Source organism: Monodelphis domestica, chromosome 3 (assembly GCF_027887165.1).
Source record: "Monodelphis domestica isolate mMonDom1 chromosome 3, mMonDom1.pri, whole genome shotgun sequence".
Classification (NCBI taxonomy): domain Eukaryota; kingdom Metazoa; phylum Chordata; class Mammalia; order Didelphimorphia; family Didelphidae; genus Monodelphis; species Monodelphis domestica.
The window spans coordinates 256,415,331-256,442,601 of NC_077229.1; the positions used below are offsets into that span (position 1 = coordinate 256,415,331).

At 34.6% G+C, this 27,271-nt stretch overlaps 1 protein-coding gene across 2 annotated transcripts in view; it reads right to left on the bottom strand.

Annotated features, from left to right (window-relative positions):
* The window catches only part of GNAL (G protein subunit alpha L), a 515,222-nt gene that overhangs the window by 101,059 nt on the left and 386,892 nt on the right, over positions 1-27,271 (bottom strand). For both annotated transcript variants that reach the window (XM_056823633.1, XM_001365099.4), the window contains exon 5: positions 20,791-20,888. In XM_056823633.1, coding sequence (XP_056679611.1) covers positions 20,791-20,888 — 98 coding nt within the window. The remainder of the gene's footprint in view (positions 1-20,790; positions 20,889-27,271) is intronic.

The window sequence follows — 27,271 nt, forward strand, 5'->3', positions numbered from 1 at the left end:
AGTTAATGGATTTTAAGAAGTAAATCATAGCACAGAAAAATCTCTAAAGAATCAGAAGAGTGGTTGACACAAAGGGTAGAGTGTCAATAGGCTACAGGACACTACCAACAATTAAATGCACCTCAGTGGAAAAGCTACAGAAGCTCTGCAATGAGTAAAGCAGCCTGACAGGTCATGAAGTGAAGGTTAGTGAAAACAGATAGATAGCCATCTAGTGTTTCAATTTAAAAGACCTAAGAAAGATTCCTAAGCATGCTAGATAAATCAACTCCAATCAGAGACTTTTGGGCAGATCTACAATAGTCATGTAAGATGGGATAATGAGGAGAGGTTGTGATCTGTACCTTTGATGGGAAGTCTTACCTTGAAGGGACCATACCTCTATTGACTGAAATATACATGACATAAAATGTTGATCATAAATTATCTAGTAGTACATTAAGGAGATCCTTTTTGAAAAAGATTGAAAAAGATTTACTTTTTAATACTTTGATTTTCTATTAAAAAAACAACTTTTCAGGTTAAGTGTCAGATTAGTAACCTCCATGGTCTCTTTCTAAAATTCCTAGTTTATAAATCTATGGATGTAGGATTAAAATGATAAAAATTTTTCCTTCTTCAATCAAGGAAATTATATATAGTTATATAAATGAGTGGATTACTTTTTATGAGTTCATTTATAAATCATTTGGAAGTTGGCACATTTTGCCCTCAAAACAATGTTATGAATTATTGCAAAAATTATAAAAATTATAAAAAGCTTTTAGAACTATATACGAAATAACTGCATGACTATAGTATAAAGACATTAGTACATTTATCTAGCCATACATAAATCTATAAACTTATAGATTTAAAGATATATTTATAAAAATAAAAATGAATGTAAGTTTATATTTCTAAATATAATACATATTTATTTACAGAAACCTAAATAGAAAAGGAAAAGAAGAGGGAGAGGGAGAGGAGAGAAGAAAAGAGAGAGATATAGATAAAATAATAGCATGATCAAGAGAGCAAGCAGTGTAACTGATTGGATTAGAAGACTAACCTCTTAGTCAGGAAGTCTTAGTTCTTATACATATTATATATGTGATTATGTACATGATGCATTATTAGCTGAGTAACTACGGGCAAGTTTTACTGATATTTGAAATTCAACAAAAAAGAAATGCTGATCTTTCCCTCTAACTTCTTAAATTCTCTATTTTTTAAAGTGCACTGTTGTTTTTTGAGTCACCTAGACTTCCAAACTGGGCATGGTCCCAGAGTCTTCACTCATGGTCACCCAACCAGTCAACTGTCAAGTTTTACATTCTCATCACTTCTCATATGTACAATAGGCTTCTACAAGTTAAATAGTTTCCTAATTTGCTTTCTAGTCTTCATTCCCCCCCAACCCCCCTTTCCATTCTAGCCTCTGTTCAGTTGCCAAATTAGTATTTTCAAAGTACAGGTCAGATATTGTCACTCCTCTGATCAAAGGCCCCTGGGGTACCCTGTTCCCTTTCAGCTCTGGTTCCTAAATTCTTTAGGCTAAAATGCAAATGTATATGTTTGGCCATTAAAGCCCTCCCCAATCTGGTGTCAGCCTTCATTTCCCAGCTGATTACATATTTTTCCCTGTTGTGTACTCTATTATATGACATTCAAACTGGGTTATTTGGTTTTTGGTGAACATGACATCCTGTTCTCTATCTCCATGCTTTTGGACATGCTGTCCCTAATGCCTCAAAATGCCTTCTCTTCTCTTGGAATCATTAGCTCTCTTTAAGTCTCTATCCATATACCCCCAGAAGAGACCTTTCTGGATAACTCATTGTCAATGCTTCCCCCCCCACTACATTATATTTACATTTACACACACACACACACACACACACACACACACACACACACACACACACACACACACACACACACACATGCACGTTCTGTTTTTTAATGGTAAGGGCAAATTTAATGGTTTTAATAGAAAACTGAGAACTCTAATGAAAGGTATGCCCATACATAGTATTTGTACTGATATGAAAAACCCCAAGTATTTACAAAATTGCCCAAGTCAAATTTGAAAACATTCTTTATGATTTAGAAATCACCCACCCCCGCTCCTGATGCACATTTCTAAACTCAAGAATAAGTTTAGTTCCTATAGGTTAGCATATTTCCCACACTGGCTTTTAAAGGGGACGGAATATGAGTTTAATAAATGCTTTGTTGACTTGATGGCATTCATACTTACTCTATTTATTCCTGAGTCTAAGAAACGGACAAACTGAGAACTCAAATGAAAGATATGTCCATACATGGTGTTCTTACTGAACTGAAATTAATTTGTCAGTGTCCAGAGAAACACTTTAAAACTATACTTTTTAGAGGAATTGCCAATCTGTAGACTTGGAGGAAATTTCACACAGAATCACCTGTACATATCAAACATATATGTAGAGACATGTATCCTGTTTCATATCAGGATTCTACAATTATTTAAAATAATGAACAATGAAATATAGTTTGGTCAGAATTTAAAGATCTATGTTTCTTAAATCATTAAATAGACAGCTAATAGGTTTTGTTATTTCATCTAAAAGACATACATTTCTTATTTTTTAATATTGAATACAAATGGAAGGATATACACAATAATAGCTGTTGTATTTTTCATGATAAATACGACATATTGTGCCTATTGCACATAAACCAAAGTATTTATATCCAAGAGGATGCTGGAGCAATGAACACAGATGGAAGTAGAGGTATTATGCATTCAAATTACACAAGGGAAAAATATTACAGCCATATATAGTTCAGATATTTTTAATGTTTTTTAACCCCTTTCTCTGCGTGTGTTCAATATCAAGAAGTGACAAGTGGATACATTTTAGATGAAGTGACAGCAGCATCTACTCATTTCCTCTCCACTTTAGAAATGGATAAACAGCCATCTAAACTCCAAATAACCTCCACTTTCCATTTCCCATTATTTAAAACTTTTTAAACTTTTAATACAAGCCAGACCCTTTATATTTTTAAAAGGTGCCAAAATTTTTAGATATAATACTTTTTTGTTTCTTAATAAACTTTGAAAAGTTATCATAAGTTATATGTCCTTTCACAACAACTTTCCTCTATGTACCCCGCTTTTTTCCACTCATACACCAGAACCCTAGTAAGGCCTTCATAATTTTCTGAGTGAACAACAAAAACAATAACTTTTTTTTAAAACCCTGATCTATCTTAGAATTGATAGTAAGGAAGAAGAGTGATAAGGAATACTACTGTACCATCAGAAGTAATAAGTAGGCTAATTGTTTAAAAATTAGGAAAGAACTACATGGGAAAACAGACAGTGAAATGAGTAGAACCAAGAGATTATACACAGCTACAGAATTAATACTGTAATAATAAATTGTGAGTGTTACAACTGAAAGGTGAAAACGTGAAAGTCTTAATTTTGTATGAATGTGTTAGTCCCATGGATTGATACCTTTTGTGATGTGGGGAAGGTGGGGAGGGGGCTGGGACACTTGTGGATGAGATTTGTTATTTAGATATAAAGAAAAGTAATCCAAACATAAGAGATTTATGTATCATTTATGTACAATCTTCATTTTGTTGAAATATGGAAGTTCTTGTTTTATTTGGTTTTATAAAATTGGAATAAAAAACCATAAATTTAAAAAATGTGGCAGAAAAAGAGTTAAGGGCTAGGCAATTGGGGTCGATTTCCCAGGGTAACACAACTCAGGAGTGTCTGAGGCCAAACTTGAACCTAGGTCCTCCTGACTCCAGGCCTGGAGTTCTGCACCCTCCTAATTATTCTGTCTCCTCACCTCAATCTTCTGTCTACAACATTTTCCACCTGCTGCAAAGGGAATTTTTCAAAAGCATAGGCTTGATCATAACACCCCACTGCACGATGAGTTCCTGTCACTTCCTATTACTTCCAGGATCAAATATAGACTTCTTAAGCATTTGAAGCTCTTTTTACACTGGCCCTTTCCTACCTTTCCAGGTTTTTTACAGTTTATTCTCCATCCCATACTTTCCATTCCACCAACAGTAGAGTATTTGTAGTTCCTTAAACATGACATTCCAATTCCTGGTTCTACACTTCTACCAAAGTTGTCTCAAAGCCTGTAACTCTGTGTCCTCTCATCTCTATTTAATTTTCCTGACTTCCTTCAGGACTCAGCTATGAGTTATATTTGATATTTACAAATGTCATTTTATTTTAAAATAATTTCAATGAGCTGATCATTCATTGATAAATATTTTCCCCTGCCTTTTGCATCCAAGGTTAGAATGTTCAAATTATCCTTGATAGTTCTTTGTTAACACCACCCTTTAATGCTTAATCCTTTCCCCATCTCCCTTCACTACCACTAAGCATATCCTATATTTTATACTATTAATTCTATGCTTCTATGACTCAGGGATGTATTTTGTTGGTGTGAATATTCTTTCCATGGACATATTACATCCTTTCTGCACCTTCATAAAATGATCTTTGAGAGTTGCTGAGGCTTAAAAATTTATCACCCCATAACCAATTTGGAGATGAATTTCTATGAACTGAGTTAGGCTGAATTCCAGATAATAACTACTGCCAAGGGCTCAATACTTGAAGCTGTTCCAGATTGGTAGAGTATATCAGAGCTTGTATTCCACTGACAGAGCCATTATTTTGCAACCATATTTTAAAGAGAGAGTTTGGTCTTAAACTCAGAAAGGACAATTTGCTTTTTAATATAGTATATAATAAAATAATATAAATAAACAAATAAAAATAAAATAAAATATATAATAAAATATTACATTTAGACAACATTTTCAAATCCTCAAACCTGAAAGAAAAGTGTTTCATTTTCTTCACAGTACATGGCTGGTGTGGAAAGGGGACAAAGAACCTTGAGAAAAAGAATGATCACAGCAGTGCTGCCTGAATTTTTTAAGTTAACATTGAGAGTAATCATCAAGAAATAAAAGATCTTTAAAACTAAGGGTTGAATTAATCTTTTCTGTGCTTATAAGTGTGCTTACTTGACATTTACTGACAATGATGATTAAAACACAACTTGGAAAAAATTGATCACCTTAAGAAAGCTCATCCTTCTAGTGAAGTCTGCACCACTGTTTTTCAGTTAGTGATAGTAACTCATTTCATATTTAATTACACATACATATATGCGTATCTATACATAAAATGTATTTTAAAAGTCACAGAATCCTAAATCCTTATATTTGCAAGGAATCTTAAATGCTGAGTAGTCCAACTCCATTCTTGAAGCATGACTCCATCCCTACAAAATCTCTAACAAGTACAGTTTCTGTTTGAACATTTCTAGTGATGGTAAATTTCTATCCCTGGGGTTCATTCTATGCTTTCACAGCTCTATTTATAAATAAAATATAATATATAATATATTAATATTTATATATAATATACTTATATAATATAATAGATAACATAGATAATATAATATATAATAACATAATAATATAATATAAATAAAATGTAAAAAGGTCTCCTTTTAAACTAACCTTAGTCCTATTGAGTCTGTCTCTTGGAATGGAATATTTCCATTTGCATTTTCTCTTTGAGCTACTTATTTTATTTCTAATGCCACTGTCTTTTTCACTGGGCATTTAGATATTCAAAGTCATATTAAGTTTATCCCAAAGTTAATATTTAAACCAAAATACTATTTTAACACTTTAAAATTTTCAGAAGTCTTGACACAGATCATTAGAATCCTTGATTTTATTGCTAGGAAAGCTGAACTAACTGAGGTACAAAGCAAGTAAGTCACTTACTGAAGGATCAAATGGTGAGTAGAACCTATGTGATATATTTATTGTTCAGTCATTTTAGTCATGTTCAATCTTCTGTGACTTTGGGGTTTTCTTGGCAAAGAAACTGGAGTGGCTTGCCTGTTCTTTCTCCAGCTCATTTTACAAACGATGAAACTGAGGCAAACAGGGTCACACAGCCAATAAGTGTCTGAGGCCAGACTTGAACTCAGGAAGATGAATCTTACTCCAGACCCAACATTCTTATTCACTGCACCACCTAGCAGCCCACAATTTATCTGTACTCTTGTGCAAGATTTTTTACACATCACAGGTATTTGTCAGTTGGAGGAAACATGGTGGAGTGGGAGTGTTGGAGTTGGAATTAGAAGACATGGGTGTTAAAATTCCCATTTTAACTAGAACAGTAAACAGGCCTTGTGCCTTCTGAGTTTCTGATATATATATGTATATATATATATATATTTATATAATTGTTTTCAGGCAAAACAATTCATGTGGTACTATCTATCTTGCAGGGTGGGTGTGGGGAAATTTTATATAATTTAATGTGCCACATAAATGGGAGTTATTGTCATTTGAATGGACAGTAATTTCATGAGTGAAAAGAGTTAACCATGGTGGGACTCCTACCAGTGTAAAAAATCATTGCTTTCTCTGCAGTGTCTCTTAGAGTCTTGGGGGAATGCCTTGAACACTGAAGGATGGGGTACCTTGCCCAGGGTCACACAGATAGTATATCAAGGGTGGAAAATAACATCAAGTTATCTTGATTCTACATCAATCTTTCTATCTAGTTTGTCAAGATACCTTTCAGTGTCCTATCTATAATTTCTTAAAAAAACTAATTTAGGAAGTTAAAGAAATTGTTGAAATTGTTCAGAACTAAAAGCAGTTTGGGGTAGAGAGGCTGTATATATAAGAGTGCTGGATCTGGAGTCAGGAAGACCTGAGTTCAAATTCAGCCCCAGATAATCACTAGCTATGTGATTCTGGGCAAGTCACTTAACTTTGCCTCAGTTTCCTCATATGTAAAATGCACTGGAGAAGGAAATAGCAAACCATTCTAGGATCTTTGCTAAGAAAACCCCAAATGTAGCCATGAAGAGTCAGATTCAACTGTAATAATTAGATAACAAAAACAAAAAGCAGTTTAGACTAGTGAAACTTTAGACAGAGATTTTTTCAAAGAATCCTCTTCTCAATATCCTTACATATTCTTTCAATTCTTCTCCAGTCTATGTCTATTTCACTGTGCACAATGGTTTGCCATTTCCTTCAATATGTACTTATCTTAATTCTCTTTGGTACTTATATATGGTCTGTACTCTATATCACAAAAATTATTTACATTATTAATTAGATACTTTTCATCAGATGGAGTTTATTTTGAATGGAATGTAGGCTGAGGTTTGCCTTTACATTGATTATAGGAATACATACAGATATGCAGATTTATATTGTCATATGTATGGTCATACATGTACACACATGCAGATGTACAGATAAATACACAGGCATAGATTACATTCAAGGAGATTGGGAGTGGAGAATTAACAGCTTGAAGAATTAAGACGTTCTTCATCTCAACCTGATGTCTCATATTTTGGTAGTATACATGAATTTCAATAGCTAAGAATCAAAATGTTGGAAATATTTAATGTATATTATGAATCTGGACTTCATGTAAAATTCTTAAATTACGGAATGAATCCTTGATGTAAGTGAAGGGTTACAGAACCAGTTCACTTTCCTCTCAAACCATTAATTTATTTTTAAGGGGCAGCTAAACTGAGATGGTAATAAGTATTCCACAGTGCTTTCACATGGATATACAGGACTTTTTTGTCCTGTTATAAATCACAAACACAACCTGCACTCTTCTTGGCAGCCTCATCAGAAACACCTAAGACGAGGGACCAGGAGACTGGATTACTCCATTTCTCTCCAAGGTGGTCTCTTTAGGTCAAGGATTATGAGAACTGCTGGTGCACTGTGGGGTTAGCACATACTGGGCTATACCTGTCCAGCTGAAAAATATCTAATTTCAGCCCCTAATGCTGTCAAAAGTAACTTTAAGTCAGTGTGTAAAAATTTTCCTTAAGTAATATGGAACATTGTGATAACCACCACCAACTTATAAAAGTTCAGATAACCTATAGGTACCAATGGATCCTACTCAACTCAAATCCTAGGCAAAATTGTGAAATAACTTTCAGGGCACCTTACCTATAAGCCATGTGTATTCTTAAGTTCCTTTCTATCAAAATCTGCTCTTAGGAAATAAAGAAAAACAAATTTACACCGAACTTAAAACAAATAACAGCTCAAAGTATTTTCTCTCTTTTTAAAAACATCTTAACAGAGATTAAATCTAGAGGAATTTTCTCTTGCTAGGAAATTTCCAGTATGAAAGGTAGTATTTTTTTGGGGGAAAGAAGGTTCTTTTCTAATCCTTAAAATCATGCTATGGAGGTGAGCACTCAAAGCCTGATCTATATAATACCTTTCAGGGTTGCTCTTAATGCATTATGTAAAGTCAGTTTTATACATGGACAAGTATTTTTACATGTGTATAATCTATGTTCCTCATTTAATCTTAAAATGGAGATAGTTTAGAAAAATCCATCAACAGATGACCAAAGGCCAACCATTAAGATATCTGGCTAATTCCACCTATTCTCTGGACTCAATTTTTATCTATGTTAAATGAACTTGATCCATACTTAAAAAATCAAAAAGATAGTATCACAGTTAACTGTACTTCAGCATTTACCAAAGTAAGAAAGCTATCCTATAAGACCATCCAGAGATTTTGGATAATACAAGGCTATAGATGGCAGCTTTACTGATGAAAGAATGGATTAATTTTTGGAATATTAGTCATACAAGTGTTCTTGGGTCCGATTTGCCACTTATTTGTTTACAATGTAAAATCAAGATTCTTATATGGGTCTATAAAACCCTAAATTTCTGAATCCAATATACTATGGAGAACATCTCCCTTATATACTGTGGAATATTTAGATACAATAGTCTTGAATTCAATTTTCTAGTGATTAAGGGATGATGGTATTTTTCATACTAAATCCTTATTTATGAAATCTACTATGTGCTATGATTTGGCAAAGTCTGACTCTGCTACCCTTCAAGTTATAGTCTATGAAATAGCACCTTAAAATGGTTAATAAATTGATTTTTCACATAGGTTGACCATTGTTGTTTCTTTTTGACATATTTTAATTAAATGTAATAGTCTCCAACTTATGCCATGGGGCAGTGATGGTGAACCTATGGCATGGGTGCCAAAGATGGGATGTAGAGCACTCTCTGTAGGCATGTGGCTGGTTCCCACCCGCCCCCCCCCCCAGTTTATTACTAGAAAGGTAGAGGGATTCAGGCAGAGCTGCTCGACCTCCTCACCATTCCTGATAATATTTTTTCACATCCCCTGCCCCTCTGCCCAGCAGCCCAATGGAAGTGCTTACTCCCTCCCCTCTGTGGAGTAAGGGGAGGGCAGGGTACACCTGGCACTGGGTGGGGGCATAGCATGTGGTCTCTGGGGGGCAGCATGGCACTCAGTCTTGGGGGTGGGGGCAGGGCACAGCACCCCATCTCTAAAAGGTTTGTCATCACTGCCGTAGAGTAATTTTATTATTAATGTTAAAATTTAAAACATTGAAGACATCTTTAAAGCCAACTGAATTATTCAGGGGATCAAAAAAATTCCAGGTACATAGTTTTTTTTTTTTAATTGTTCATGTGTGTGCAAATTTTTCTTTGGTTGTGTTTGAACATACACATATCAATGCATATAAACTATACAGAGAATGGTGAATTTAGAACTGAAATGGATACTAAAGGTCATTTAGTCTAATCCCTTCATTTTATAGAGTAGAAGCTAAGTCTCAAAGAGTTTAATTAACTTCCCAGGGTCACAATGATAGTATGTCTGACTTAAAATCCAGTGTTGTCTCTACCTCCACTGCTTCTTCTATGTACTATTCATTTTTATTGCTCTGAAGGTTAATCAGAGGGGCAAATCTTTGAGAGAGCAATACCTCCAGTTAATAAGGGAAATAACAAGAATAACTTACAAAAGACAGAAACCCAAATATGAATGATCCAAATATATAAAATTGCCATACTCTAGAATTGAAAGATTGAATTATAGTAAACATTTATATAGGAAGAGCCATATTACCATGAGTAAAATCAAAATTTCATGATGTGGAGAATGAGAGAAAAGCTACATCCAATTCTTCCTAATTTTGGCATAGTCTATATTTATGTTTACAATTAATTATGTGGAATAAAAGGCTTTTGCAATATAACTATACAGTGCATTTGAGATGTCCATCTATGTATAGTATACATCTGACATCAGATGTTGTCTCCTGAAATATTTGCTCAGAGACAAAAAAAAAGTATTATTAAACAGGAATAGAAAAATTGAGTAAAAATCTAACAACCTGAGAATTAAAGAGTAAAGAGTCATCTATTGGTTTTGGAAGAGAAGAATTCACAGATGTTCAAGAATTTACTGTGTTTTTTAAAAATAGTTTGTAGCTGTGAAATACTCTTCTCAGTGTGAAGCAGAGACTTGTTGCATGATTTTAGTTGTAAGAAGAAATAGTTAAAATCTTTTTTTTTCCTGTTTCAAGTCTAACTGTCAAACCTCAAGGGGAACATCTAGCTTGGTCATGGCTTTTCATTTCTCCTAAGTTTTCTTTAATGTGCAAATATGATAATTATTTCAATCACATTCAAAACATGAGAGAGGAGACAAAGCTAATACAACAGGCTTTCCCCATTAGAAACTACAGCTTTAATTCACAGATCATTAGCAAGGATCTCTGCCTTTATGAGCCTCTCCTTTTTTATCCTTCAGCTACACAAATTACTGAATCATTTTTGAGTAATAGTGTTGAAAACTAATTAAACGTGTTTCTAGGACAATATTTGTTTTATAATTCATTTGATACTTGGCACTGAACTTTTCTTAACTATACCTACTGAAGGGAATATTTAAAAATCAAAGAACTGTTATCAATTTGGACCCTACCAATTTGGAATTTTGTGTAATCTAGGTAATCACATGACAAATAAATAAACTAGGACTGGCATCGATGACAAGGGGCTGGTATAGGCTGGGCTACATGTTTTAGATAATCACAGTCCCTTTACTGAAAACACTGGTAGGAGCTATTCAATTAGGTGACAATATAAATGGATGATTTATTGTGAGGCAGTGCAGTGGATTGAGTTTTAGGCTTTTAATTAGGAAAACCCAAGTTGAAATCTAGACTGTGACATAGACTAGCTGTGTGACTTTGGGCCAGTCACTTAATTCCTTTCTGCCTCAATTTCCTCAACTGCAAAATGGAGACAAAAATAGGACCTAACTCCCTAGGTTCCCATGAGGATTAAATGAAATATTTATAAAGCACTTAGCACAGTGCCTGGCATATGGTGGGTAGTTAATTATTGCTGATTCCCTTTCCTTCTCTTCCCCTTTACAGCTCAGGTCAAGGAGAGAAATGAGTAGAAGGGAAGAAAAAGACAATCTAATTTTATTTCTAACATTCTTTGTTCTCCATGGATGCCAATATCATACAAATTATTTAACCAGTGCTGTTCTATTGTGATTAAGCCTGTGCTGTGACATGACTTGTGCTTTCAGGCTCTAATTTTTCCCTGCTTTGTCTCAATATAAGACTTCTCCAGTCATTAAGTCTGAATATTAGACTATTAGCTTCAGATTTCCATGTTGGGGTATAGAATTAGGGAACTCGTCTCTAGATCACTGTTACCTAACAGGGAAAGGGGAGAGGGAGTCTGTGGCCATTAGTTTATTAAATTACTTATGGGACTACTTTGGAAGTCCCAGATACCCTAACATGTTGAGATCTAGGACTAACTCTGAAGAAATTAGGAGATATTGCAACAATAATTTGTGGATGGGGGAGGCACAGGCCCTAATGATGTTGCTATGAGAAGGATCTGCAAAAAGGGGACAAAGGAAGACAGGAAGAAGAGATGGTCAATATAAACTATCTAGCTTACAATTTTACCTTTTGTTAATACAATTTTACCTCTGGCCTTGTTAGCACAGATCAATTTGGGAGTAATGAATCTTAAAATACAACCAATTTCATTGTTGATAAGGCTGGCAAAATGCAAAAGAAGTACCTACTTGTTTTTCATCTTTCAGACTGAACCAAAAATACTCTTCTTTTTCTTTCTCTAATAAAAAAAATATTTGTTATCTGAAAGTGACAAGGATTGTTTTAGAGGTAAAAATGAAAGCAAGCTGAAGGAATTAGAAGGAATGGAATTGGAACCAAGTGTTTCTTTTACTTTACTTTTTTTTTTTGGTTTACTGAACTGAATCATCTAATCTATGACACTGTTGGACTTTTGCATCTTTGCTCTTTTCTTTTCCCCTTTAATAACTCAAACAACTCCTGCAGTGTTCTGAATAAGACTGTAAATAAATAACAGAAAAATTTCATCCAGCTTCCACCAAAACTGTTTGAATCTCAAGCATTAATCTTGAGGTACTCTGAAATATATGGAACAAGTCTAAGGAAAAAACAAACACTTGCGACAGCTCTTATCAAAACCATCTGTATCTGTACACTTATACTGGCTCACTCCTTATTTTCATCCAAATATTTTAGAAACTGGGAGGGTCTAGAATTAGAAAGGTTAGGTAATAGTGAGGTACATACATAAATGGATTTAGCAGAGGTGCCTAGAAACATTTGACTGTAAGTCAAGAAGCCAGGGTTCCATTTCTCTAACCAACCCTGCCACCCTTGTGCTAGTCACTTCAGTGTCTCTGGGTTTCAATTTCTTTGTCTGCAAAATAGGGACATATGAATGAGGTCTAGCCTTTTTGGTTTCTTATAGCTGCTGGCTTGGTTCCCTGTTCCTTCAGAAGTCAACTTAGCAAGCGATCACCCCTCCTGGAACAATTCCTTTTGGGTGGGGGGTATCAGCATGGATGTGCAAACAGTGCTAGTGAAACACTAGTTATCTTTTTACCCAAAAATATTTCCCAGATCAGCAATGAGTTCATGATAAAGCTGAAAGGCTGGCCTCTTACGCATTTCCTCTGGCTGGGATGAAATGACCTTAAATAAGTTTGAAAAGTAAAATTTTTCTGGCTTCTAATTTTCCATTTAATTTTTTTTGGAAGAAAGGGGAATCAAGCAAATCAAGTGAAAGCAATCCCAACATTTATCATCCTTTTGTATATTACCTCTTTAAAACACACACACACACACACACACACACACACACACACACACACACACACACACACACACATCTTCTGTCTTAGTAACAATTTCATGACAAAAAAGGGGAAGGATTAGGCAAAAGGATTTGTGACTTGTCCAGCATCACACAGATAGGAAGTATTGAGTCTAGATTTGAACCCAGGTCCTCACCACTTCAGATCTGGCCTTCTATTCATTGTACCACCTAGCTGTCTTTTATATATTATCTCTTAAAACAATTGGGAAGAATGTAGCTTATTGTCTGGACAATTGCTCTTTCTTTGTTATCAGGTATTTCTATCCCAACTTTCTGACAGCAGGAATGCTGAAATCTGTTTGTTTTATTCCATTAAACTAATGTTTAGGTTAACAGTAGCTTACTGTTTGCCAGGTCCAAAAAGTTTCCCTCATTTTTCTCACTTATTTCCCATCATTACCATTCAAAACTTCTAAATGCAACTTGAGCCCAATTAAAGTATATTTGAGAAATATTTAACAAAATAAGTAAAAATATAATATAACACAGGTAATGCTAATTTGTAGTTTTCTAAGTTAATATGTAGCCTTCAGGGATCTATTTGGGTCTAACAACATTCATCTAAAGGCATTAATCCAATACTTATCTTCTTTCATTTTGCTATATTTTGCTGCTTTTTTCTCTAAATTGGAGACAGTTTTAAAATATGTCCTTTGCCTCTCCACCGCCACTATATAAATTTATACTGGCATAGTACTTTGCCTTCATTACTCACATTTCCTCTTCTCCATTCCAACTAAAAATTACCCATTTACACTAACATCTTCTACTTTTCTGTCCACAAATCTGTTAGTTAAAAACTTTCTTGGCTTTCTCCTAGTTACAAAAAGTTCAATATTCTGCTCTTTGCACAGCCCACACAACGTAACATCCATCATCTCCCACTCCCTTCCAGTCCACCTAAACCTCATTCCTCTTTTGTTTCCTTTGCCAGCTCATGCCTTACATGCTTCGTTATTCCTACAGCAGCCGCCCAATGAAAGAACACCATGTTGCTACAGAAAAATAGCTTTGGTCTATGGAGAAGATCCATGGCCTGTGCTTTGGTGAAGGAAATATGATGATGATGATGATGATAATACATTGATTGTTTGCTTATTATGTGCCAGGCATTATGCTAAGTGATGGAAACATAAATATAACTAAGGCAGTACCTACCCTCAAGGAGCTTATGGTCTAATGAGAAATGACAACTCACGTTAATATTATTATTAACAAGTTAGCATTTATGCAGCACTTTAAGGCTTGCACAACTCTTTATGAGTGATACTGTAAGGTAAGAGAAGAGATAGTCCACCTCGAGGAGAGAACAGTCTCTGACAGAGACTAGCTGAAGAGAGAGTGGGGGAGGAGCAAGAAGAAAAAACTGAGAATTCTAAGAGAGATTTTAATTAATTTTAATACTTTGTTTAATCCTTTATAAAGGGAAATTAGAAAGCATAGAAGAGGTTTGGCCACAATAAATGGAACATGCATCGAACATAGAGGAATAACTGAAAGGAAGAATGAATCAAGAAGAAGCAAAGAGAATAAAAAGAGAAGAATGAGAAAAAGAAGTTTGAAGTGCCTTTCTGGTGTTTCTGAATGTATAGCTGCAAAAATGCAAATATACATGCATATTATAATTTATATTTGTTTTGCTATATCAAGAGATCATTTTTCACAAAAAAATTAATGTTGGAGCTATTGTTGGGAAACAAGAGGTCACAAATTCTAGTGTTTTTTTTTTTTGGTGTTTGTAAAAGCTAGAGTAATCTAATCTCATTCCATTTCACACAAGTCAAGAGATTATTACTGAGGGGCTTATGATGTGCAAGAAATTATATCAGATGTTGAAACAAGATGCAAAGAAGAAGTCCTAGAGAATCTAATAATTTAGTACGAAAGAGAAGATATGTTCTCAATTTGAATGTGTGTACAATATAAAGTGCTAAGAGAATTCCAAAGATAAAGGATACCTTGGAGCTGTGGGAATAAGAAAAGGATTTATGGAGGAGCATGCCCAAGCCCTATTACCTTTCTTACATCACTTTTAAAAGGCTGATGATTACCACTCCTTCCCCCTTCTTCCTCTCCTCCAATTCCTTGTATCCTAAATTGATTGGGACCATGAAGGGGAATCATTACCTATAGGATCACTGGCATAAATTTGTTATTTGAGAGCTTAATAATGAATTTATCAAAGAAGCCCTTTTCTAACCAATCATTCAAAAAAAAAATCCAAGGGACTTCTCCTTCTCCCTCCTCATACCCCTCAATACTATGTGAGCAATGGTATAATTGATCCTTAAGATGTATTTCTAGTTCTATAAACTGTAATATTTAAAGGGATTATAGAGCTATAGAGAAGAGGTACTGGGGATAAGGAAGGTTTGGAACAGGGAACGGAGGGGTTGAAGGGAGAGAGGGAATATGGCTGCTGGTGAGGTAAAAGGAGAGAGATACCCTCTGCTGAGAGGCTATCTTTGAAAATTGGGGTTCCCAAGAAATGGACCACCTATCCCCTGAGGGGATGTCTTCTCTAGTGATTGATGTTGAAGACACCCCAGAGAAGGTAAGCACAGACCCCCCTGAGGAATAAGCCTCCCCCCAGACCAAGGTCACCCAGCAGGGGTCTTGGACTGTTTATGCTCCCTCTATGTCCACCTGAAATGATAGTCCTCTTATCTCACTGTGGTTATTTCAATAAAGATGAATTTAATAACAAGTTTGGGTTGGGAGGTATAAGGGAAGAGGGAATTGGGATTTTCCTAGATTGGGTTTGAGTCTCTCTCAGCTTTTGAGCTGAGGCCAAGCCTCGCAGGCTGGTGGAGGGTTTCTCTTATTCCTGTCTATGCTATATCTGTGCTAGCTTTCTTAAGTTCAATGTCTTAGCAGCAGATAGCAAGAGGAAGAAAAGTTTCTGACCTTCAGAGCTGGTTGCGCCTGTCTCTTTGGGCTGATGCCCCTAAGGACCAGCCTTACAGTTAAAACTGCTCCCCTTAAATCCTTTTGTCTGCTAACACAATCACAGGAATCCAGGTAGAGCAAATAGTTGGGAAATATCTAGGAATAGAGGAACTTCTATCCCAAGACAGTCTGAGGGCCAGGAGAGAGAGTCTTACGAGACCACCTGTCACTCCCAGAAGCCCCTCCCCCCACCAACTGTCATTCTTGTCAATATCTTCTCTCTAACACTCCAACTGTTATTTGTTCCACCTGAGCGGCAGAAAGTCCAGAACTTGATTCAGTTTTCCTTTCCACATTGCCAATTCAGTATTAGTGTTCCTTTTTATCAATACCATCATAAATAAAATTATAATATTGATAATGAAGTTGGGATTAGGAAAAATGATCTATGTAAAAGTCTTTTTGAATGGCTAGAGTCTAACTATACTACTCTCCCACTTTTGACTTCAGACCTGGCATTTGTTTTCCCAGATTTATTTCTCTTTTTCCAGACTGTGCCATCACACTTCTGTGGCTAGCTCACCCTGGAATATCCCTCTGATATGCTGGCACTCTTTTTTCCACTGATGAATTTCTCTTAGGAATTCCATCTTGGAGAGAGGTCCAGGAAAGCCAACCTAAATTTTTGGACTTGGATACCATGGCCCTTCTATGGTTACCTTTTCCCTCTGTCCACCCCGTTTTCAATTACTTTTTGTGTGTTATCTTCTCAATTAGAATATAAGCTCCTTGAAGGCAAAGACTGTCTCTGTGTTTTGTTTTTTTAAACCCTTACCTTCTGTCTTGGAGCCAATACTCTGTATTGGCTCCAAGGCAGAAGAGTGGTAAGGGCTAGGGAATGGGGGTCAGGTGACTTGCCCAGGGTCACACAGCTGGGAAGTGTCTGAGGCCAGATTTGAACCTAGAACCTCCTGTCTCTAGGCCTGGCTCTCAATCCACTGAGCTACCCAGCTGCCCCCTTCTCTGTGTTTTTAATTTGTATCTTCAGTGCCTAGCATAGTTCCTGGCACACAGCAAGCATTTAATAGTGAGTGAGTGAGTGAGTGAGTGAGTGAGTGTGTGTGTGTGTGTGTGTGTGTGTGTGTGTGTGTGTCTTGGAAAGATAAGTGTTGGAAGAGGGAGAGAATATCAGGCATGGGGGACAACCAGTGGAGGAGATAGAATGTTATATAGAAGACGGGTCCAAATTATAAAGGGCTTTAAATGATAAATATGATTTTACATTTAATCCCAGAGGTAATACAGAATTGCTGTAATTTATTATACAGGGCATCATATAATCAGACCTTCCTACTTGAGGATGATCACTTTGGCAGCTAAGATGATGAAGGGAGATCAACCAGATGGCTACTGTGATAGATAGTCTCTAGAGCCTAGACATAAGATAATGAGGCTCTGAAACATGGTGGAGGCAGAGTGGAGAGAAGGGGATATAGATAAGAGATAAGTAAAAGTAGCAGTGATAAGACTTGACATTAGTTTGAATAGATTGGGTTAAAAAATGGCACTGAAGTTGTGAGTAGTGCCCCAGGTAGTAATATGGATGTTGGGAAAAGGTGAAGATTTGTATGAGGAGACTGATGAGTTTTGGTTTGGATCTACTGAGTCTGAGATGCCTATAGGACATCCATGCTTGGAAAACAATGAGGCAGAGAAATCAAGAAGGACAAAGATTGAGAAAAGGTGATTAGATTTGGCAATAAAGGGATAATTAATAAGGGATTGATAAGGGGCCATTTGGGGAAAGCAGTTTCAGTTAAATGGTGAATTCAGTAGTTAGACTGCAGAAGGTTTAGAAAAAATGAGAGAAGAGAAAGTAGAAACCCAAGTGTAAATGACTTCAACAAGTTTAGCTGAAAAGGAGAAGAGTGTTAATAGCCAACAGCTAGCGGGGATGGTTGGAATATGCAAAGGTTTTTAAAGATTGGGGAAACATGAATCTGTAGAGAGAAGAGAAGGAACCAATAGATAAGTAGAGAGTAAAGGTTAGGGAAGGAATGGTGATGACAGTGGTGGCAATGTGCTAAAGATGTGAGAGAATGGGATGAAAGGTATATACAGAAGGGATTGCCTTGACAAGGAGATGGGCCACCTATTCATTACAGTTTGGGATGGATGTCTGAGTGATGTGAGATAAGGAGCCGGGAAGAAGAAGGAATTTTCAAAAACTGAAGACAAACAGCATATTTAAGTATGTTTGAGAACTTTTTCACTACTATTTTTGCTTTGATATTTTTCCCTTTTAGCATTTCATATGGGTAATTCAATATTTATTTTCAAGGTAGGTCCTGGCTCAGGATTGTATTCTTGTGCCAGAAATCCAACCTCATGGCTCTAGGCCCACTAGAACTGTAGCTACTTCAAGGAGTTCTGCTTTCTCTGGGGGTGTACCAAGGAAACAACTCCAAGGAATAACCTTTTAGCAACAGGCAGGGCAAAATAAAGTACACTAGCGAAAGGAGAGCAGAGTTCAAGTTTTATTTGGAATAATCACTTTGCAAATTTTTAACCTAGAAGCATAGTTATGAAGTACATGTAAAAGATGGGTTGCCAAAACCAGTTTCAATTTCAGCTTTCTTCTAACTGTCTGGCAGTAGGTAAGTCACCTAACTTCTTGGTTCTGATCTACTTTGCACTCTAGTAGAAATTATTAACCTGATATGACTCTGAAAAGAGCTCTGAGCCCAGGTTAATATCTATAAAGTGATTACAAAAAAAGACTCTCATGAAACCCACTTGTCCAAACTCAGTCATAATTTACAAAACAACTATAAAATCATGTTGGTTTTATTTGTTTTACTATTTGTATTCTTTAGATGAGAAATGAGAATAAATTAAAACATTCTGTGGATTGAAATGTTTTCATTTTCAAGGTCATCTAAATCTTAGTTGCCAAGATGTAGCATTTTCAGTACACTAGTTTGCAATAGTTGCGTTAATGATAGAGGTAGTAGTAATAGGATTAAACATATAATTATAACCTGTTGATACTGTATTGTTTCACCTTCCTCACCAAAACAATGTTATTTTGCTAAGAAATTATTTGCAAGTAATATTTGTTGAAGGTAGTGTATTAATTATTCACTTTATTTTTTTTTCAGACAAATATCTGGCTGGGAAGAAGTCCTTGCCAACCATTTAAAACTACACAATACTGATTTTGTATTTTATGTTTGTATAGACATTGTTTTATGGATAGTAATGTGTTCTAGATTTACAAATTATCTCAAAAATATCTTGCACAAAATTGTATTAAAACTAAAGTACAGTGTCACAATAGTGTAAAGATTACATTTTATGAAGCAAAAAGAAATTCATGGAAATCTTTCTGTGAAAAGGAAATACGACATGTAATATTTTATAATTATGTGCAGTGAAAGACATCCCTGTTTCCCAGAGGCACTATTTTATAACTAATTTATCTGGGCTTCAAATCAAATGTACCTGGATAAATTAAATTTTATGATAGTGAAAATTTTTGCATTTCTTTTGCACCGATTTGATTTTTTTATCCTATAACCTGGTTTCAAGTTTATGCTACATTATTACTTATAAAGTTTCTCTTAACACTACAACAAGGGTCTTTCAAACTTAGTATAATAAGGAAAAAAAGTTTGGTTAACAAACTTGATTCTTCTTTCCATCCATCACAGAATAATCATTTTAATTTTATATGACAATAAAAGATCCTTGAGAGCAGGGGCAGTTTCATTTTTTATCTATGCATTCCCTGACTGACCCATAGAGTGCTCTTTAAAAATGCTTGCTGTTTGGTTATACTTGGTTGTTCGGTTCAGTATGAGGGGTGATATTATTCATTCTTATAACAGAATAGGGAATAGGAGGAGAATTTAATAAGGAAGCAGGATGGTGAAGTTTCTCCCAAGTTCTTCATAATTAGGCTTTCAAAAAGTGGTTTGATTATTTAGTATTGTGAATTCCCTGATTATTAAATTAATATTCAAATATATACATAGATTATAAAGCCAGTTGTAAGTTACTTCTGGATTATCTGTCCCTTGTTCCTCTTTATTTTTATGCCAAATTTAGCTTTTGTTGCACTTGAAAATTAAGTTACATTTGTAGCTATTGAAACTGTTATATAAAAGAACCAGTTAAGAAAATTTTTGGCATAAAAGTAGAAAAGATACTTAAAACATTTTGAATATTAAAGAACTTCCTGAAGCACATTGTTTTCTAGTAGTTATTAAACAAATGTACTTATAATTTTAATAGCAGAAAAGAATGAAATAATGCCTCCATCAGGGATAAAAAACATCTCATGATTCAGAATTCTCTTCATATTTCTGTTGTGAAGAATAATCATTCTTTCTTTTAGAAAGGCCTTATGCCTTAATTATAGATATAAGTGTCACTGAAATCAATTACCGAGTCTGGGTTCCTGCTATAAAAATCAAATGCATTATTCTTTACTAAAAGATAATGAAAATTATGATGAAAGGATGTTGTTTGAAAACTCAATGCAGATACTGATCTTAATGGATTTGAACCAGCAATTAAAAAAAAAAAAGAAATTTTTATTGATTCCCCATAACAAAAAAGTCACCTTTTCCTATGCATTACATGCAAGAAACATGAGCAGGGTTAAATAGACAGCATAGATAATGAATATCATGATTATTCTTCATATCTATTTTGCATGATTAAATTCCTGGATGTAAATTTCACAAAAACAACACTTACTACTGTGCACAGTCAATCAGTTGGTATTCATTCGACCTCTCGAAGCATGCCTTTACTCCTTCGTCATCCCAAAGCTTTTTTACATGATCAAAGAATTCCTGAAAATTAAAAGTTACAAATTAGAGAGCATGTGATTTCCATCCTTTAAAAAGTTAAGAATAAAATATGTTTCCAAAAGTTTGCAAGGATCAAATATGAATTTTAAAGCAATATTAAAAAAGGAAAGTTAGTGGCATTCATTTACTGTAAATACAGTTGCCAGTACAACTTTTAGACTCTCAATAATCAGTAACTTAACATTTCAACCTCAGCAGTTCAAAAAATATACTATAATTACAGGTGCTGCCTTAGTTCTTGTCATTTAGATTTTATATTAGTCATAGTCATGTCACAGACAAGGTAGAGAAAATGGATTACAGTGATTGCAAAGAAATAAACCCAAGAAAAACACATTCAAAATATTACTTCTTAGAATATTGAATTATTTAATTCATTTAAAAGTAGCAAAAGTGAACCAAACCAGTATTTATCTACTCACTCTAAATGAGTGGTCACAGCATGAATACCAATGGCATTTGAGAGGGGAGGACAGGGGCCAGTTTTAGAAAACATAAGAGTAAGGAAATTCTCTCCATATTGCCATGCTGATCAGCAAATGGCCTTTTCCTTATGCTATACTCTAGTGTTGACCCAGGCAATTCTCTCAGAGGTCAAGGGATTTGTCCATGGTTATACTGCCAGCATGAATCAGAGATGAGCCCTGCATCTGGGCCTTCCAAACTTCAAAGTCATCCCTTTTTCTGTCATACCAGATGGCTTCTCAGTACCTGCATTATATATTAGCAATTATACTAAAGAATTCTCTAAAATGATTATTTTCTTAATTTTAGAGGAAAGGTGGATCTATAGATTTCTCTTTCTGCAATTACAGAAAATTAGGCAATTAAAGCAGAAAAATAATTTATAAATATTTTTCATATTATATTTTACTCAACAAAATGAATCTAGACTAGTAGAGGTACTTAAGAGAAAAATGAGATTAGAACCATAGAATTGTGAACATTATTCAAAGCTATAAATGATACATCCAAAATATACAGAATCCACCATGGGGATTATGAATCTGTTCACCAACAGCAACAACAATAAGCATCTTTTCTGTAAGGTAGGATATTAATGAGGAAGCATACTGACACCCTTCCACACTAGAAAATGGAGATATAAAACAAAAAATGAAGCAATCCTTGTGTTAGATAAATGTAAATTCTATTTGAGGACAGGAAAAGTACCCAAATAAGTAAATACAAGCTAACCTGAGGAGAACAAGAGTACTAACATATAAAGGAATCAGGAAAAGCTTCACATAGGCAGTGATCCCTGAACAGGTAAAGATTCTGAGAGGCCAAAAAGAAGATTGTGTAGGTCAGCAGCAAGGGTAGTTTGTGAAAAGACAGAGAGATGGGAAATGAAATGTGAAGTTAAAAAATAGTTAACAGGAAGATCTGGTGCAGTTGATAAAAGAAAAGGAATAGGAAAGAAGTCTAGAAACCTGGGCTGAAACTCAATGATAAAGGCAAGATGCATTTATATTTTATTCCAAGGGCAACAGGGAGCCTCTGAAGATTTTTTATAAATGATATAGTCAGCTTATGATATTCTGGTTACAAAGTTGTAGTTGGGAAATAGGAGTAACATCTATATTCTAAGCTATATATTATGGTGACAAAATGTATAGTAATGCTATATATATATTGTGGCAGGATAATCAATTCCAGGGCTTATGAGGAAAATATAATTTGGTTGGAATCATTATACATATTACTTTGAATAAAAATTTGGCCTAGCATTATCTAATGATAATGATGTTTCTAAGTGACTTTTTTTTTAATATGGCAAAAGGAATTTTGGAATGGGAAATATAAACAAAAATCAAGGTCCTCATCTGTTTCCCTTAAAGTTCCACTAATAAGCCAAAGGGAAGCTGACACAGGAGGGAAAGGCTTAGGGTAGGGGAAGGTTTTTAGATTCACAACAAATCTTAGCCTTGAAAGTGTGGTCTCCTATTCACATGTATGTATATGGATTTTATCTTTTCTGGTTCTCCTTCTTTTGCCAGGTGAATGCCTTCTTTCAGGTGTTGTCTTAGGTTTGGCTCTTCCAATTCAATTTAGTTTGGATGATGGATTAAACTCAAAGTTTCTGGTAGAGAGTGATGATATCTGGGAACATTCCTATAATGTTGAGGTCTCAGTCCTTGTGGAACTACTTTGACAACTTTGCTTTTGGATCAGAAACAAATGTACTAGACACATGTAATAGCCACTCTGCCCTTTTGGTGAAAATTTGGCTTCTCTAATTCTTGCTTTAAATTGACATTGGGATACTCCTGTTCCCTCTAGAGGCCATCTCACTTTAGCCAATTCTCCTTGATCCTCTCTCTTAAGCTGTGAAGTCATATATTTCTCCTAGTATAGCTATTACTAGATTCCTGAGACTTCTTTTTGAACCAATATCTCATGGAGGATATTCACTCATAGCCAGACTTAGAATAAGAGAAAAACTCTGGGGACAAAGAGCAAATGGTATTTCCCTGAACTGGTCATCTATTGTATCTATCTCTTTGTACCCAAGTTGATTCTTCTAGGATCACAGATTTAGAGAAGGAAGGTCCCTAGGGCTTTTCATCATCAATCTCCTTATTTTACAGATGGAGAAATGGAGTCCCAGAGAGATGAAAATTACCCAAAGTTTCATAGGTAGTTCAAGGCCAAAGTAGGATTTGAACTTAATTCTTCTTGTTAGGGAGTCAATGAGATATTCCACTCCCCAATAGAACAGTTTTCCAGGATCCTGGTTTGCAAATGGAAAAGAGCTTGACACAGAATACCTTTCCTCAAGTACAAGATGGAAAATTGAAGGTTAAATTTTAGGTTATTATATCCTAAATTGTTTGTTGTCTATACCATTCAATGATTACTTAAAATAAGAGATCCCTATTCCATTGTTTTATTCTCCCACCTATTCCCACTTCACAGTCATGCCATCCTTATGAATCAGTTTGCCCCAGGCAAACATAAGGGAGAAGAAGAGAAAGAGGGTCAGATCCTAAAATTTTAGTAGTTTTTTTGGTTGCTGCTTTCTCCAGTACTTTCCAAGTCTCCACTGTTGTCTCCCCTGTCCATCTGCTCTCATTTCCTCTCCTTTAGTCTCTCCTTACTCAGGAACTTTCAGCTGTCATTTAACCTAATGTTCCTGCACCTGATCTGGTTCTTGCAAAAAAAAAATTAATAAAGATCAGCCTGATTCAGAATTAATACTCTGAAATGTCCATAAAGCTTACTTCATTTCTTAGATGGCAAAGACCTAAAAAGCTTACGTTAATTCTTAGTTTGCATTAGGACTTAGGTACAATTTTCTTTCCTGAAAAAGCTAAATGAAAAAAGAGAGAAAAGGATGAAAATCTAGAAGGGAAACTTTTTACTCCTTGACTCTTGGCTTTGTTGTTAGTAGTAACCCCCACCCCCAAGAAAACATCAAAAAGGTTATGAGTTTACATTGGAGACAAGGGTATGAGAGACCCTGCTATACCACCTTTATTCACTCTGGAAAAGAAAGACATTCTGAAAACTACATTTAAAAAATCCAGTGCTAGAGATATAATTAAATCCTATTTGCACTGCTGGATTAACATCCTAAATGAACTTGGTCAACATTCAGGAAATAGACCAGAAAAGGCATTTTAATTTAGTTTAGCAACAAATGTGAACAAAAACAAACCAAAACAAATCTCATTGCCTATATGAGATGGAAAGGATGATCTCTAGTAAGATCAGACCTTATTTTCACACATTTGGGAGTAGAGAGAAAAAAAATTCAATTAAAAATTGTTAATGATTTAAAAAAATGACTTAATGTTCCTCTTCATATAACTTTAAACTAGTGAAGATAACAAATTATATATATATATATATATATATATATATATATATATATATATATTTTTTTTTTTTACATGATGTACCCTTTAAATGGCTGAGCACATGAGCTATGACACTGGCAGAATCCTTAGGCATGGGGAGCTGGGGTGGGAAGGAGACTTGATGTAGTTACTAGTGTTACTGAAAAAGTGTTACACATTGATAGCACAAGCATTGTTTTAACAGCCAATGGCACTTTTTGGAAGTGTTTTCACATCCAATATCTTGTTAATTTATAAATAGTATGCTTAAAATATTTAAGAAAAATTGTTGATAATATGTGCAATATATTATGTAGTTTGGGTAAATCTGAAGGCATTTACTTTCTAGTTACTTTTTAACCAGCATGACAAGCTTATTTTGGAAGAAAAGCATGGTTACTTATCATGCTGATAGAGTACTCTGCTTTGAAACAGTTCAACTCAAATTGGCGGATAATATGCAATATATTCCTCATATTCCTTGATAAAATACTTTTATCAAGTATAGAAAATAAGTTCAGAAAAAATGAGCAATTTTAAAACAATTTAAAACATAATAACTCTATGTAATCTTCTGTGTAAGTTTGAGCCTTCCTTCCTTCTTCCCAAGCAAAATAATAGTTAGGACAATTATTGTTAATATGCAGAGTGTACTTATCACATAATATTGCATTTATATTTTTGAAAAAGCAATGGAAAGATAGTTGATTTTGGAGCTGGAGAAGTTTGATAGTTTTTTTAAATATAAGGGAAGGGCATTAACTTTGATGGTATTTTAATGTCCTCTTTAGTTAGAAACATCCTAAATACTTTAATCTATTTGAGTCTCAGTTTCCTTAGCTAAAAAAAAAAGAGATGGAATTCAATGGCCTCTAATGCTCACTTTAGCTTTAAATATTTGAGCTTATGAATAGCCATTTTAATAAGCAGATTGTATTCTAGTGATAGGTTCATACAAGATAAAATGCAATATAGTGAAAGAACTGTGTTTTCAGTCAGTTGACACCTGGGTTACAAATTCTGGCCCTGACACTTGCTAGCCGTGATCATGGACAAATTATGTAATTTCTATCAGCATCAATTTTCTTATCTGTAAAATTGGCATATCAACAACATATCTTACACGGCTGTAGTTGCAGGTCAAAGGAGATTTGACCATAATCAAATCATACTTATCTTGAAATCATAATTGGCTGTAGAAATCAAACTTAAGTGAAGAATTTTAATGTTAGGACACAATATAAATATTAGTTATTATTTTTATGATTTTTCCCTAACCAAAAAATGGAGATAATAATATCTAGTTCTTACCTCTCTGGATGTTGTGAAGCTCATATGAGAGGATGTATTTAAGAAGTGTTATGATCACCATAAAGTATTGCCTAAATGCCAGTTATTCTAATTCTTATTACTAAAAAGGGTGGTGTGCCATAGTGGCTAGAGTTGTGACTTTAAATCCAGGAAGTTTAGGTCCCAACTCAGACATATCTTGGCTTTGTAAACCCCTCAGTATTCTCAGCAGCTCACTAAAACTAGAAGTTATACAAAAGGGATTATTTATGAGGTACAGTGTTTGTTGCCCATTCCCCATAGTCATTATTGTTAAAAAGCTAGAATCTGTGTTTAGTGCTTATTCAGAAAAAAGTACATTGAATAGAATTTATATGTCAACATGCAGGTGATGCGCTTTCTTCTACTTAGGCTCTTCTTCCCTTGTTCTACTGTTAAAATGATGGTCCCTCCTCTATAGAGCCTATCCACAATTATGCTTTACTCAAATAAGCTTCAAAACTATATGGTCATTTTCTTACCAGAATGGAGCCTCAGAAAGCTTGAGTTAGGAGTGATCCTTTTAGGCAATATGTTAAACAAAAACTATTAGCAGGTATTGAATGGTGACTAATTAGTGATTTAAACATAGTAAGACTTCATAAAATCCTATCAAGATCTAGATCTTTAAAAGAAGGAGCTGTAGGTTTAGGTTTAACAAGTATGTTAACTCAATAATAGATATAATATTAAACTGGTACTGGAGTATTTCCCCCCTTTAAACAATATTCAGTTTCTTTTCTTGACCATCAAAAGATATAACTACAAATGTAATCATAAAACTCTTTACATATGATAAATTGCATTTTGATTTTCCAAACAAAAGCTTACTTTAAATTTTTAACCTTTAATGGGTAAATAATTAAGATAAAAATCTCAAAGGTTAATTAAGAAAAAAAAATCAAACTTGACCTTTAATCTTTTCTTTACTAATCACTTCTAGTAGTCTGGCTTACAGTTTTGCCATATTTATGATCATCTTTCCATTCAAATCACAATTGATGCCAAATTAGAATTATTAAGGGGAATGAAACTTTGATATTAACTTATTAATATTTTTTACTTGTTTCATAATAAGAAATAATTAAAGTCAACCAAAAAATAAGCCATAGGGAAATGATTATTGTTAATGATGGCAATACTTCTTTACTCTCTAATATTCATTTGCTCAGAGTTGACAGTTATCAAATATCT